The 14,851-nt window shown below is 52.3% G+C and overlaps 1 protein-coding gene across 1 annotated transcript in view; it reads right to left on the reverse strand.

Annotated features, from left to right (window-relative positions):
• Positions 4,218 to 14,851, reverse strand: part of EHD3 (EH domain containing 3) — a 31,531-nt gene continuing 20,897 nt past the window's right edge. The window contains exons 4-6 of the mRNA XM_021087658.1: positions 10,789 to 11,201; positions 9,910 to 10,074; positions 4,218 to 6,383 (exon numbers count right to left, since the gene is read on the reverse strand). Coding sequence (XP_020943317.1) covers positions 5,856 to 6,383; positions 9,910 to 10,074; positions 10,789 to 11,201 — 1,106 coding nt within the window. The 3' untranslated portion in view covers positions 4,218 to 5,855. The remainder of the gene's footprint in view (positions 6,384 to 9,909; positions 10,075 to 10,788; positions 11,202 to 14,851) is intronic.

A 14,851-nucleotide genomic window follows, 5' to 3' on the forward strand; every position in this document is an offset into this window, starting at 1 on the left:
GGAGAGGGCAGGATGCCTGGCTCGAGGGAAGTGATCCTTTGGCATCCTGGATGGGGGTGGAAAGAAGAGCAGGAGAAAGAGAAGAAAGGAAGTGGGCTGTTGAGAAAAGAGACCTGGGTGGGAGTCAGGCTCCCTCAGCATCGTCATTATGCTGGTTAGTCTGAGATGCTGTCAAAGGTGAACCAGGAGTTCCCCTTGTGGCTCAGGGAGTTAAGAACCTGATGTAGTCTCTGTGAGGTTGTGAGTTCAATCCCTAGCCTTGCCCAGTGGGTTAAGGATCTGGTGTTGCTATGACTGTGGCATAGGCCTCAACTGCAGCTCCAATCTGACCCCTAGCCTGGGAACCTCCATATGCCACAGGTGTGGTCCTAAAAAAAAAAAATGGTGAACCACATCCCTGTCCCTTGCCGTCACAGGAAGTAATGAGGGTCATCTCCTTTCCACTCTGATCTGGTGTTTTCTACTGTCTTAGCTCTTTGTCTTAAACAAGAATTCAGAAATGCTATTTCAAACAAACACTGGCTAGCAGAAAAGGAGACTTCACCCGTGCACAGCAGTGTGATTCTGAAACTGTGGGAATGAAGATAAACATTCGATACTTGGGTTGTGTATTCAACATTCTGGAGGATCTGCTATGACCTGGGACATCCCCAGGTGCGGCCAGGCTATCATGATGCCCCCTCAATCCCTCCTACCTGGTGGTCGCACCTTGATTGTTCATAGCCCCTGTCAGCACCGAGAGGCCAGGCTGGGATGCAGAGCTGTGCATCTACCCAGATGCCGGGGCCCCAGACACCTTTCACATATCCAAGTGCTGCCAGCCTTGCTCTTCCTAGATCTTCCACCCTGCTCATCCATTCTCCTTTCTCTGGGCCTTTTTGGGGCTTGGCTGCTTTCCTTCCCCCATGTGTAGGATTTTCATCTTGTCCCTGAGCCATGCCTTCCAGCACAGATCCAACGAAACTCACAGGTACAGCATTTATGTTACTGGCGAACTTTCCCATCTGTTGTCCTTTGTATTCTCACAATATCTCCACAAAAACTGAAGAGATCCCTACTTAGGGGAAAGAGAAACAGAGGCGCGGAGAGGACATGTGGCTTATCCTGATGCTGGAGTTCTCGCAGCCGACGCCCCTGGCCTGGCACCTTCCACCTCATCTCTGCAGAAGGATGTGCTTCCCTGCTGACCTGCCCTTGGTTGCCACCCTTAGTGCTGTTTCCTGGGGAGGGGTTTGGGGAAACTCCCCTCGTGAAAATCCAAGAGAGGAGACGGAGCTGCTATTTTAACATTTTCTTATTTTGTAGTCCTAAGTGTTCTAAGTGCACACATTTATAACCTCTGGATTTTTAGAAAGGGAGTATTTGAAAATTCCCCAGTCTTCCTTCTCTTCTGCCATCCCCTCTCTTCCTCACTTATCCAGTGGGACCCATTTCAGGCAGGGTATCCTCCCAAAACACACACACACCCCTCCACGACACCACTGGCTGCAGCCTGACCCCCTCTGCCTATCTCAGCAGGGCTCTGGCACCCTGGGTAGGAGGCATCCAGTTGTTGATAGCACCATCACTGGTACAGCCACCTCTTCATCTGAGCTCACAATTTAGGCCTCTAACTCCTTGAGCTTAAAAAGGAAGCTGTGAAGTTAGGAAGCTTTGATGTGAGCTGCTGGGTCTGTCTCTAACAAGATCCACTTCAGCAAACTCTCCCGTGAGTATATCTGGTCTAAAATCACGTCCTGAACCTGGCCACAAGGGAGTCTTGGGATTGTAGTTTTTCTCTTTCTAACCCGTGCACTGTTTAGCTCTAGGCAGACAACACACAGTCAATCACCACCATCTATATTATTGCGGAAAGAAGACAGGTCCTATCAGCATTTGGCTCCATTAGTGCAAAGCTCTCCAGTTTAAAAAGTGACATTGAGGGGTTGGATCTGGGATAGAATATGACTCAGATACTAAAGGACTTTGTGCAAATCACCTGCGCCTTCAGCTTCTCTGGTGACCTTGGTTCTTAAGAAAGCAGGAACTCAATCAGACTTGCTCTCCTTATGCTTACTCAATGGACTAAACTGTTGGAAGAACTTAGCAGGTATTTTGGTCATGACAGTCTAGGTGATCCTGGGTAATAAGTAGCCCATGATTCTCATGGCTTAAGATGAAAATGACTAGAGTTTACATCTTGTTCATGGCGCCTGTCCAGTGCAGACTGGTAAGGGATTGCGGAGTGACCAGGGATTGGGGCTCGGCAAGGCTCCCTTGAGCACTCCTGGCCAGGCAAGAGAAGCAGAAGGTAGCAAACCGCCAGGAAGGGACATGTTGATTGCCACTATATTTCACCGGCCAAAGCAAGGGACACAGCTCATTGGACTTTAGGGAGGGAGAAAGGCCAGTCCTCCCTGCACCAGAAGGACCTGAGAAGCTGAGTGTGGGGAGCAGCTCACGTTACTCCAGGGGGAGGTCGAGGGGAGAGCCGTGCCCCTTACTTCCTCCCGTTTCCCTCATGGCTCCAGATGGGATAATGTCTCTGTTACCATTTTTCTTTTCCTCCAGGCACTGAAAATTTTAACTTAAAAGATACCGATAAATTTTTCACTTGAAACGGCCTGTGAAAAATGAGCACAGTCCCCAGGGGCAAAATTCTCATCATGCTTTCCTCAAATACATCAGTGGTTCTGAGTCTATCAGGATTTTGTGGGCTGGGAATGGCGTGTGTTTACTTTTGCACAAAAATCTTGTCTTCCTTGGATTAGAGAAGGGGGATGATGCGTGCAAGAGGCAGACCCCAGAAGGTTTCAGGGTCAGCTCAAGTGCCGCACCTCAGAGGGAAGCCATTTCTGACTCTCATGAGCCCCCGCTCTGCCTGTGCTCCTCCATTCCAGGACCTGTCACAGTCCCTCATTGTATAATCAATGTTTAGGCTGTGAGCTCTTTGAGAGTTGGAACTTGATTGGATCCATCAAGAATTGTCCCTCCTACACAGATGGAATTTATTGAGCATTTTTGAATAGCCCAATGGATGTATGACTATCATCTTAGGGCCTTTTCTGCAGGAGGTTCTCAGTGTCTTCTGAGTGAAAGGATGGATGGATGGATGGATGGACGGACAGACAAATTAAAGACTAGAAGATTGAATATGTATAGAGTCTCGTTAACTTCTCACAGGGAAAATAAGCCTGTTCCCCCCAGATGGCTCCACTCTTTCTGACACAGTTCAGCATGTAAATGAGGGCTCTTGGAAGAGGTGACAAATAGGGGGTGGGGTGACTTGACCTTTAACCACTCTGCAAGCTGAGGCCGGGCCCGCTATGGCAGCAGTGTCCCCTGTGCAAGACTAGGCTTCAGCCATGCTTTTGCCCTTGGGTGCCTGGTGTGGTGTAGGGTGTTGCCTTCCTGTATGACCATTTCTGTGGGCCAGGCTGAGTGTGGGGGGAAGGAGCGACAGGCGAGTGGGGTCTCTAGGGAGTCTTGCTGGAGAGACTGCCTTGTCTGTGTCGCTGCTTTCCACACTAAGTGTTTTCCAGGCGGGCGCATGAGATCTCCTCAGGCTCCCGGAGCTCATGAGAGGTCAGCAGGTGGAAGCAGCAAGGGTAGAGGGGCAGCCCCAGAGAACGTGTTCCTCAACTGTCCCTGCGGCTGTGGGGAGCAGCCTCAAGCCATCATTTCCTCTTTCTCAGGAGATGGGAAAGGTGCCAACAGGAAACCCATGCCTCCCAGCTCTCCCTGGGGTGCAGCCTTGAAGTAGGGAGGGGAAAGAGGCGGGGAGAAGAAGGGCAGGAAGGTGGCACGTGTGTCCAAGAGGGGTTGGGGTGAGGGCACCCACAGACACCCCCCTTTCATCTGCAAGACAGAAAGCTCCTCTCCCTCTGCTTCAGCTCAATTAAAGGCAGAGCTGAGGAATGGTCCTTCTTCTGGGCTTGGCACTTGCATTAGAGGAGGCTAGACCTCTCTGCCTCGGTGTTCCCTGGACCTCATTTCATGAGAAAGAGAACTATGTAGATGCAGAAGGAAGCCCAGGAGCTGGGGACCATCTTCACTCTAGGGTGGTTCCACCAGGGCAGCCCGGGTGATCAGGGTCCTGGAGAAGCAGCAGGCCAATGGGATGCTGTTTGTGGGATGCTGGCTAGAGGCAGCCCCAGTCGTCTGCCAAAGATGCCCAAGGAAGAACCCAGCTCCTCTCCCCCAACCTCCCATGGAATGATGCTCTGTGGCCAAGCAGATACCAAAGGATAAATGTGCTATATTAACCTGAATACTAATGACAAATGCACTGCAGTAGTAATCACATCATAGATACATAGAATATTCTCTATATAGTCGGAACATAGGTACAAAATAAGTTATACTTGTTTTGGTTTCCCATCACAGTAGGAGCAGAGCATACAAAGTGACTGGTTCATTGGCCACAAAGCAAGCCAAGGGAGAGACCATGAGGGAGGCTGTGGGGCACTGAGAATGGTGGGGACTTGTCAAGGACACTGCAGAGTTGTGGGGGTCCTGTAGGGGACACAACCTCAGACCTCTCAAGTCGGCCTGCTGAGAATCAACAGGAGGACCCCCTTGGTAAGAGTTGGTGGCGGCATGTGAAGTGGGATGATTCAGGCTGGTGGGAGGGAGGTGGAGCAGAGACAGAGGCCAACAGCACCCAGCAGGCCAGCCCACTCGCCTGCTGGTGCTGTTGGACTTCTGCGAGTTGAGGGACATGGGGGGGTTGGGGGGTGCGCACGTATTGTCACAAGGCACGGTTTGCTTCTGTATGTGACAGATGGCCAGACTGATGGCCCAGCACATGCTGGCTGGCCCTCCTCCCTCGCCGCCTGCTCTGGGGAGCCATGGGGAGCCTGCATGCTCAGCTTGTTCTCCCAGGCTTGTCATTGGCCAGCAATGCTGAGGTCCTGCGTGTCATCACGGCAGGGGGAAGAGGCCATGGCCCTGGTTCTGTCACATGCAAGCTTGTGACTCTGGGAGGGTCGCCTAGATTCTGAGTCTCAGGCTCCTCTCTGCAGATCTGAGGGACTAACACACACATCCTAGGAGTGTGGTGAGGGCCCCATGGGATACTGTGGGTAAAGCGCCTGACACGCCCCAGGCATCGAAAAGGGCTGGATAAATGCGAGTCAAATACAAGCATCCAAACACAGAGGCCAGGTGGGAGAAACAGGAATCTCACACAGTCTGTGGACTAAAACCACCTCGACTGGCTATGAGAGCAGAGGATGACAGGACAGTTTCTTTGCTGCATTTCCTGCCAGGTGTTCCTCTTTTCTCTCTGGTTCAGGGATTCTTTGAAATGAAGGGCAAGCAGGTTTCAAAGCCAGGTTGGCTGAGGCAGGCAGAGCCTCAGCCTGGGGAAGGCCGGGCTCAGGGCCAGTTCCCTGAGGATGCTTCTCTCTGGCGGCGCCCCCTCCCTGCAGCAGGCCCCCTTCCCCCACAGCAGATTTCATCTTAGGAAGCCAAAGAGCAGGGAGGACACACAGAAATAAAAACGGATTGCCTATTTGGTGAAAAGTCCCTTCCATCTGCTCTGAGTCCGGGGAATCTGGAGGTGGGTGGGCCATCTGTGGCCCAGTGAACTGCCTCAGAGGGAGAAGGCAGGTCTCTGGGCAGTGGAATGTGGACGGGAGAGGGGGCTGGAGACCTAGGCTTGACACCTCGGGACCCTGGGAGTGCTCCTGTGCTTCAACCAAAGCTGAGAACTTGCAGATGTGTCCACTTAAAGATCACCTGGAAACCTGGGGACCATCGTCCCCTCTTATCCGCAGTGCCCTTCTCAACGTGTGTGTGTGGTGTGTGTGTGTGTGTGATTGCCTCTCCCATCTCCTCTCACAGATGCCTGCTTTGAAGCTCCCTGCCTCCCATCACTCGTCAGCTTTCCTCTTAGATGGGGGTATGAGGTGGGCAGGCAGCTCGTTGGGCAGCTCGTGCCCTTCCAGCTTGACCTTGATGAGGTGGTTGGCCAGGGCGAACTCCTCGTCATCCAGCATGCCATCCTTGTCGATGTCGGCCAGCTTCCAGATCTTGCCCAGCACGCTGTTGGGCAGCTTGGAGCGCACCATCTCCTTCTTGGCGTTGGCGCCCGTGATCTTGCCGTCCACCGGCGACAGGGTGTAGAAGATCTCGTCGTACATGGGCTTGTCCCTGGCCACCACCCACTCCGCATCATCGATGCCCTCCCCGGCCCCCTCCCCGTAGCCGTGCCCGAAGGGGCCATGCAGGGTGCCCTCAAACGCGCCGCCCTTCACCATCTGGATGGGCCGCTGTGTCTCCTCCTGGCGCACCAGCTGCATGAGCTGGGCGATGTCGTGGGCCAGCATGTCATCCACCACCTCCAGCAGCTTGCTTTTCAGTGGCTGGAATTTGCTAAAGTCCTGGGCTTGCAGCTGGTCCTGGGAAGAGGGAGAGAAAGAAGGTGAGGACAGGAGACAGAGGAAGGAGAGCCTTCCCCTTGCTGCCTTTAACTAATGTTGGAATAGTCACAGCTCCTTGGCCTGGAGGCTAAGCTGATCCACATCACAAAATAACACAAGATAGGAAAGGAGGAGCAGAAAAGGCATATTGGCTCTTGGTGGAACTTTTCAGGAGAGAGTAAACAGTTGCAGGGGTTGAAGGAGGAGGGAAATTCAACAATTACTGCTTTGATTCGTTTGGATTCCCTTTAGTGTGTATTTCAGACAGTCTGCCATAGCTGAGGGCTCTGCATCCATGGGTACAGAGGGCCAGCTTTTTTCTATATAGGGAACTTGAGCATCCGTGGATTTTGGTATCTGTGGGTGGAGGGTCCTGGAACCAGTCCCCAAGGGATGACTATAATTACACTTCTCTTTAAGTTAGTTTTGGTTAATGAATGGTGGTTCTTGAATGCTGTACCCCTCTGAGACTGAGTCACGTGGGTCTCCCCTTTAATGAGGGTTATACCTGAAAACACTGGAGATGCTTTCACCACATCCATGATCTCCCTGTGCTTCCCATGCTCTTCTGTGAGCAGGAAATCATATTCTGTCACCATTTAGGGAAGGAGAAACGGAGGCAGAGACAACTAAAAGCAAATTGTGGTAGAATCCAAAGGTCATTCCCAAGCCAATGGCTCTCTATCAGGATGCTCACGAGGATGATCTGGATTTCAACTTCCGACTTCTCCCTGAGGATTCTGACACAGCAGGCACGGGCAGGCAGGTTTTGTAAAAGTTCCCTTCCCTGCCTTGCCTCCACAACCCCCACACCACACACAATTAAAGAAATATGTTCTGCTTTACATGTCTTTGCTATTTTGAAAGATCCTGGATCTCCCAGCTTCTCCTTGGCCTCAATAATGACAGGATGAGCTTCCTGCTCCTACCCTGGCTCTGGCCACAGCAATCTCAGGAGGCCAGTGCACAGGGGACAGTCTCAGGACAAACACACTGAGTTCACTGCAGAAAAATTCAGAGAGCACCACAGCTACATTTCAAGACCAAGTGTGACCTGGGCATTCTCACCTCCCTCCCAGGGTGGGGCTGGACCAGGGAGGCTACGGGGGGGCGGGGGGAGGTTGGGTTGGGAGGGAGACAAGCCTTTTCTCCTGCCCTCAGGCACAACCTCCCAAGGTCCCACCGTCTCTCCCAGCCTGTCCATTTCTAGGTGTGTGTTTGGTGGGCTCTCAACTAGGGGTTCCCGTATCTTCTAGGGGGCATGGTGGGTCCCCTGTCATCCCACACATATGCCCCCAGGGGACAGTCATTTACATACGGACTCAGCCACCCCCAACCGAACCTGACATCTGACGAGCAAACAAGCCAGAAGGGGAAACCATTTATTTTGCCAAAGAGTACCTCACATTAAAAAGTCACATGGTCCAGAGTTCCCGTCGTGGCACAGCAGAAACGAATCCGACTAGGAACCATGAGGTTCCTGGCCTTGCTCAGTGGGTTAAGGATATGGTGTTGCCGTGAGCTGTGGTGTAGGTCATAGACGCGGCTCGGATCCTGAGTGGCTGTGGCTGTGGCTGTGGCTGTGGTATAGGCTGGCAGCTATAGCTCCGATCAGACCCCTAGCCTGGGAACTTCCATATGCCGCTAGTGCGGCCCTAAAAAGACAGAAGAAAAAAAAAGTCACGTGGTCCCTTTCAAATATCTTCCTCCCCAAAGGTTTGCTTATAGATCATTAGATCCCTAACAGAAGGAGCAGCTGAAAGTTGAAATCCAAATTACGTAAAAGCAATTCTGAAATGCGTGACTGGCTCCTGGTAGGCAGTTACAGGAATGAATGGATATAGGAACATACATACTTTGGATGTCTCTTTTGCCTTTTTCTTTTATGAGACAGGAAACTAAAAATGCTGATTTGGGACTAAATTTATGTTCTGAAACCCTAATAGCAACAAGAGCAAAATCAATATTACTATTACATCTGCTGCTATTTTTCCTAATTCCCTAATTCTTAAAAACTTTTTTATTTTTAAACAATTACAGAATCATAAGAAATTGCAAAAACTGTGCAGAGAGGTAACTGCCTTGTGTTCATCACCCAGCTTCCTCTACCAGTGACAATTTACCTAACTTTTCTACCTCATTTTAAGAGCGTAGTCTATGCAGGCCATGCTAAGTGCCTTGCAAATATTATCTGATGTATGCTCACAATATCATGTAAGGTGCTGCTTTTGTAGCCTCAATAAGTAGATGAAGAGATAGAGGCTCAGAGAGGATCCAGTCAATATGGATCTTTTGCCTAGATCTTGGACAGTTCCTGGGGTTTCTACTTGCAGCCTAAGTAAACACTACACCCAGAAAACCATAGGCATGAGTTTCTTTTCTGTGGAAAGGTTCATTTGTGCCATATATTAGATTCCAGATATAAGTGATATCATATGGAATTTGTCTTTCTCTTTCTCACTTACTTCACTTAGTATGAGAGTCTCTAATTCCATCCCTGTTGCTGCAATTGGCATTATTTTTTTCTTTTTTATGGCTGAGTAGTACTTGGAGAATAGACCTGTGGTTGCCGAGGGGGAAGGAGTGGGATGGACTGAGAGTCTGGGGTTAATAGATGCAAACTATTGCATTTGGAATGGATAAGCAATGAGATCCTGCCGTATGGCACAGGGAACTATATCCAGTCACTTGTGATGGAACATGATGGAAGATAATGTGAGAAAAAGAATGTACATTTATCTATCTATCTATCTATCTATCTATCTATATCTATCTATCTATGACTGGGTCACTTTGCTGTACTGTAGACATTAACAGAACACTAAATCAACTATAATGGAAAAAATAAAAATCATAAATAAAATAAAATATATCTGTTAACAAAAAAAAAGAAAACCATAGGCAGGTTAATTACGTTTGTAAAACTCAGTTTGCTTATCTCTAAAAGGAAGATAAAATGCCTCCCCCAGAGGACTGTTTTGGGGAGTAACATAAACTATGTATGACAGACCCTGACCCAAGAGAGGGGCCCAGAGTGCACCCCAAAGATGGAGAGCTCCTGTGCCAACTTCTGCTGCCCATGGCTTATATCCCAAACCGCTCCCAAGTGGGAGCTCAGAGGTAAACTTAAGCAATGAAGGGCCAAGAGAATGTTTGTTGGGTGACTTGTCCTGTTTCACATGACACGGTAGGGACTCCAAACCCATGGTGGCCAGGACTGGGGAAGGTCACAAACTGGAGGTGTCAGACCCCTGAACCTCCTCCAACACCACTGCTGCCTGAGAGCACTGGGGCTCCATGTTTCTCCCTGAACCCAGATATGGCACCAGTTGGGCCAGTGTCAGTCCAGCAGGAAGGGCAGACCCAGGGCCATCTGCCCGCCTGCCGATTCGGGGTTGCGTTTCCACCTAGGGCATCCAAGGGTAGCCTCTTCCAAGCTCAGGTTGCTCAGCCGGCTTGTACGACAGGGACAGCGTCCCTTTCCTGGGGCCCCAGACCCTGGTACCTGCATTCTCTTCAGGTTGGGAAAGTCCCCAGGTGAGATCTGGTGCTCCCGCTCGATCCGGCCATAAATCTCGGCCAGGTTGTTCACCAGTTCCTTCTTCTTGTTGTCCTTTCCGAACACGGAGGGCATCTCCTTCTTCAGGAAACTGATGATGTAGGCGTGGACCTGAATTACAGGCCAGAGAGAAACCTTCTGATCAAGACCTCACTTCTGTCCTTCCCTCTGTGGTGGCTCTCACGCCATCTCTTCCCATAACGAGATCCCCCATCTCACCCCAGCTCTTCCTTCCTCCTCCGGCTCCTCCTCCTGAAATAATTTCTGTCTCCACCCTCTATCTCTCCCATTGCTCATGGCACAGAGCAATTTTGCTAGATCTGGGGCAAAGGTGAGACTGTGGGGAGGTTAAGGTCAAGGCAGTGACAGGGACGGTCATTCTGGTGAGGACGTTAATGAGGAAAGACAATAACAACAGCTAACATGTACCAAGCGCTTCTGAGGATGCTGGGCACGATGATGAGTGTTTTTCTGTTCTTTATTCTACTTAATCTTCTAAGCCTTTCATTTAACAGATGTGGAAACAGGCACAGAGTAACGAAGGGCCTTGCTGGGGTTGGGATCACACAGTAAACTGCGGAGCTGACTCCAGTCTGGCCATCTGATGCCAGGGCCTGTGATCGTAACCACCACACTGCCCTGCCCGTTGGCTGCCAGAGTTGGCATGGCTGATGCTCATGAGGCAGTCGCTATGGGACATCCTCTCATGGGCAGAGGGCAGCTCAGGGTGGCAGGGAGCAGCCCTCAGCTCTTGCGGTTGGCCCCCCACCCCAAACTGTTGGCTCCACCCATGCTGCCCACCCCCCGATGCCCCCGCAGCCTCACCTTGGCCAGCCTGGCTCTCTTGATGAGGTCGTTGAGCTTGCGCAGGGCAGCGTTTCGAGGCAGGCTCTGGATGTCTCTGAACAGGTCCTGCTCCTCGGCCTCAAAGAGCTTCCGGTTGTCTGGGATGAGAAGGGGGTGGGACCAGAAGGAGCCGATGTAGACCCGGATCACCTCCGGGGTGTTCACGATCTTCCCCAGGGACCACATGAGAGCCCCGTACACCCGCATCAGCTGCTGCGTCTCGATCTGGTCAGCTTTGTTCAGCACCACCCGCATCTTGTCCTCGTGGTTCTTCAGGGCCTTGATGACTTCTGAGAACTCATCAGAGATGTCCAGCTTGTGGGCGTCGAAGAGCAGGATGATGCGATCGACCCGCTCAGCGAACCACTCCAGGACGGCGGCAAAGTCGTACCCTGCAGGCAGAGCAGAATCAGGGACCGGGGCCCTGGGGGCATCGGGGAGGGGTCTGGGCAGAGGCCGCCAGTGCAGTAGAAATAATAGGTTTCAGAAGTCAGATCTGGGTTCAAATCTGGCTCCTACATGTTTTCACTCTCTGGCTTTCAGCCAGGGACCAAGTTCTCTGCGTCAGTATTCTTTTTTTTTTTTTTTTTTCATCTATAAATGGGCATACTAATATTATCTAGTTAATAGAATTTTAAGGACTAAAGATGCTTGGGGCCAGCACCTTGCATCTGCTTAGTGAATGTTAGTTATTAATATCATTATCTGCATAAAGCACAGCCACCATCCAGCTCCCCTATCCTTGTTTACTGTATTTAGCAGCCAGGGGCCCTGCTAGAAAAGACACTCTGGACCCATATTTTGGAAAAACACTTAGAAATTCTTAACAAGGCCTGAAAGCCATGAAATAGCCAAGTGTAAGATACTAATGATGGTTCAGACCATGCCTGTCACCTGGTCTGGAAGAATCTGAGGCTTTTGACACCTGACTGGTTCTCATGCCTGCTCTTGAGCTCACTTAGTTCCTTACTTGTCAGCTGCAGCCCCTCAGTTCCCAACTCTTAAAACCACAGAGGGTTTCTTCCTTAGCATGTGACAGACCTCTGGCTGCCACACCTTGGTTATTTGGTGCTGAGCCACTTCAGGTCAGGCTGGTTCCAGGAGTCCCACAGCACCTGCTTTGCTCAACCCCAAGTAGCAGAGGTCTGGGAGGGGCTAGAGGGGAAGGTCATGCTCAAGTCTGCACATTCAGCCTCATATTCACTGCCTTAAGAGGTGGAAGCAGCCTTACCTCCCTGTGCCTCAGTCTCCGCGTCCATAAAACAGAAGGCAATATATGGGGACGAGAGGCTCAGAGAGGTAAAGTGACTTGTTCGAGGGAACACAGCCCAGAAATAGCAGCTCTGGAATGGAGTGCAGCTCTGCCACTCCCTGGTGTCACACCTTGGGCTCTGGTGGGATCCGTGATCCTGGCTCCCAATACCACAAGGGTTTCAGGGGCATAGGCCCTGGGGCCCCAGAGCTCATCACCATCACTGAGTGGGAGACCCAGCCATCAGGAAAAAGCCGGCAGTTCCTGCCCTGCCTCACGGATGTTTAGAGACCAGGCAGGTCCCTGGGCCGCTGCCTTGCAACTGAGTCAGATCGAAGCAGCCCTGCTTGCCTGTAGCAATGGTCTTCAACTTGAACGTGCAGCAGAACCCCCAGAGGGCCTGCTAAAACGCAGAAGGCTGGGCCTACCTCAGAGTTTTTGATTCAGTTCATGTCAAGACACCATTTCACCCTCAAAACACCCTCTGAGGCAGGCACAGCGGGAAGTGACATTCTCAGTTTCCAGAGGAGAAACCTGAGGTTCAAAGATGGGGGATTGCACCCGGCCCTGGGGCCCTGGGCACCCTGCACAGGCCATGCGGGCAGTAGTCCTACACCTGGCATCTCCCCCGCCCCTCCCCAAACACAGGCCCAGCCAGCAGCTCCCTCAGAGCCCAGGAGGTCCCTGAGCTCCCGCTCGAGGTGGGCTGCAGCCTGCACCCACTCCCTCCCCAAGAGGGCTCCAGGCTATTTTTAATCTTCCTCAGCACAGCCAGGTGCAAGGCAGCTCCTCAGAACAGTGGCAGGACATGCCAGAGGGCTCAGAAAATCAGGGCAACCTGACTCCCCTGCCCACACCCCCCAACCTGGGTCCTGGCCTCGCTGCTCTGGTGCCTGGTACCTGCAAGCTTGCATCCATAGTAGCAGGGGAGGCAGCAAGGCCCAGAGGCCAGTGGCCGCGTGCTGAGCCCTGTTCCCAAATCTAGCCTGACGAGGTTTTGGTTTGGCCTTGGTGGTGGGGCTGTGGCAACTGGGAAGTGCATGGCCCTGCTCCCTCCTTCCCACCTGGGCAGCAAATTTCAGCTTGAACTGCTCAGCACAGCTTGCTGGCTGGTGGCAGCTGCTCACAGCTGGCTGGGAAGCCAGAGCAGCTAGGCTGGGCACTGAGTGACAGGTGGGACGTGCTCAGGGCCAGGCAGCGGGAAGGGGCAGGGTGGGGACCAGAACGCAGGTTTTCCCATGCCAAGCCCAGCACTCCGGCTACCTCTCCACCGACTGAGGAAAGCCAAGGGGCCATCACATCTCTAGAGAAGAGGCTCCTGGCCTCCGAGCTCTCCCCAGTTACTGACAGCAGCAGAGGAGCCTCAGTGGCAAAGGCTTGGAGAGGGTGGAGCAAATCCCAGCCCCCTGGCCAGCCCCTTGCTGGGGGTGGGGTGGGAGGGTGACAGCACCAGGTCAGTGCTGCTAGAACAGGACAGGCACCTGCCTGTTCCTCACCCCAAGCCTAGGTCAGCTGCTCCTGGGCAGATGCCTGCCTCTCTGCTCACCCAGGGGTGCATCGTCCCCCCCACTGCACAGGGAGCTGGGGGGCAGGAGCTGCTCATCTTCCTCTGCTTCCCCTGAGCCCAAGGTGGGGCCCCACACATCCGTATTTGCTGAACAGAATTGAAATAGGAGCCTTGTTCTGCCTTTTATATCCCAGGGACAGTGAACAGGTCAACTCTGGGCCTTCGTTTTCTGGTCTCTGAACTGGAGCCCACCTGCCAGAGGGTGGCTCTGAGGGTCCGATCAAAGAGGAGGCCGTGGGTGAGACTGTCTGCCTGGGACCCTGGCTGTTCCTTCGGCTCTGCCCCCTTACAAAGAGCTCCTTCCACGAGCCGTTTCCATCACGTGGGTGTGTTCTGAAGACGTCACATGAGGAGCGCTGGCTGGGGCAAGGCCACCGCTAGTTTCTGCTCAGCTATTAATTTGCTGTGTGTCCTTGGGCATGTAGCCATCCTTCTCTGGTTCTTGGTCACTGCCTATTAATCCAGGGGGTTGGACTGGTAGATCTCTGAGTTTGCTTTGTGAGTTCACAATTCCCTGCTGCTAAGCCTGGAGGCGTGAGGGTGGAGAGTATAGCAGGACGGATGGAGATTAGACCCAAGGAAGCTCTTGCAGGACAGAGGGAAGGAAGGCTGGGCGCTGCTGTCTTAAATGCTCTGGGTGCCCATGTGAAGCCCAAGGACAGGCAGGCAGTTTTGGGGAACCCTTCCTAGGATCTCAGAAGCACAGCTGCCTTCTATTCATCCTTCCTCTTCTGCAAATTTTGCCTGCTCTGCTGGCTAGCAAATTACAAACTCAGTAATGCCAGAAGCTTTCTCCCCAGGTGTGGCTGCGAGGAAATGAGAATTAAGCAATGACTCCATGAGCTTCCTCTGAAGCTCAGCCTCCCTGCTCCTGGCTCTTCAGAGCCTAGAAGCCTCCAGGCTGGGTGCTTAATTATTTCCATGGACTGTGGGCTGGACTTATGCATATCCAGGAATGGGAGCGTCTGAAAGGCACGGACTGGACCTATTAGGAAAATGGAACAGGACAGCTCTCCCATTTATCTTCTGTGTGGCCTTGGGCAAGTCTGAAGCTCAGATTGCTCAACTGTAAGATGGGGATGGATGAGGGGGTCAGTGTGGAAACACAGCAACAAGATAGCGGAGGGAGGGCCCAGACTCGGTCTGGAGGCTCTGCTCTGACATCCGGGGTCACAGGCCCTCTTTCCCTGCTGGTTCCAGAAAGGGCTCTGAGGCCCACAACT

This window comes from Sus scrofa, chromosome 3 (genome assembly GCF_000003025.6).
Source record: "Sus scrofa isolate TJ Tabasco breed Duroc chromosome 3, Sscrofa11.1, whole genome shotgun sequence".
Lineage (NCBI taxonomy): Eukaryota > Metazoa > Chordata > Mammalia > Artiodactyla > Suidae > Sus > Sus scrofa.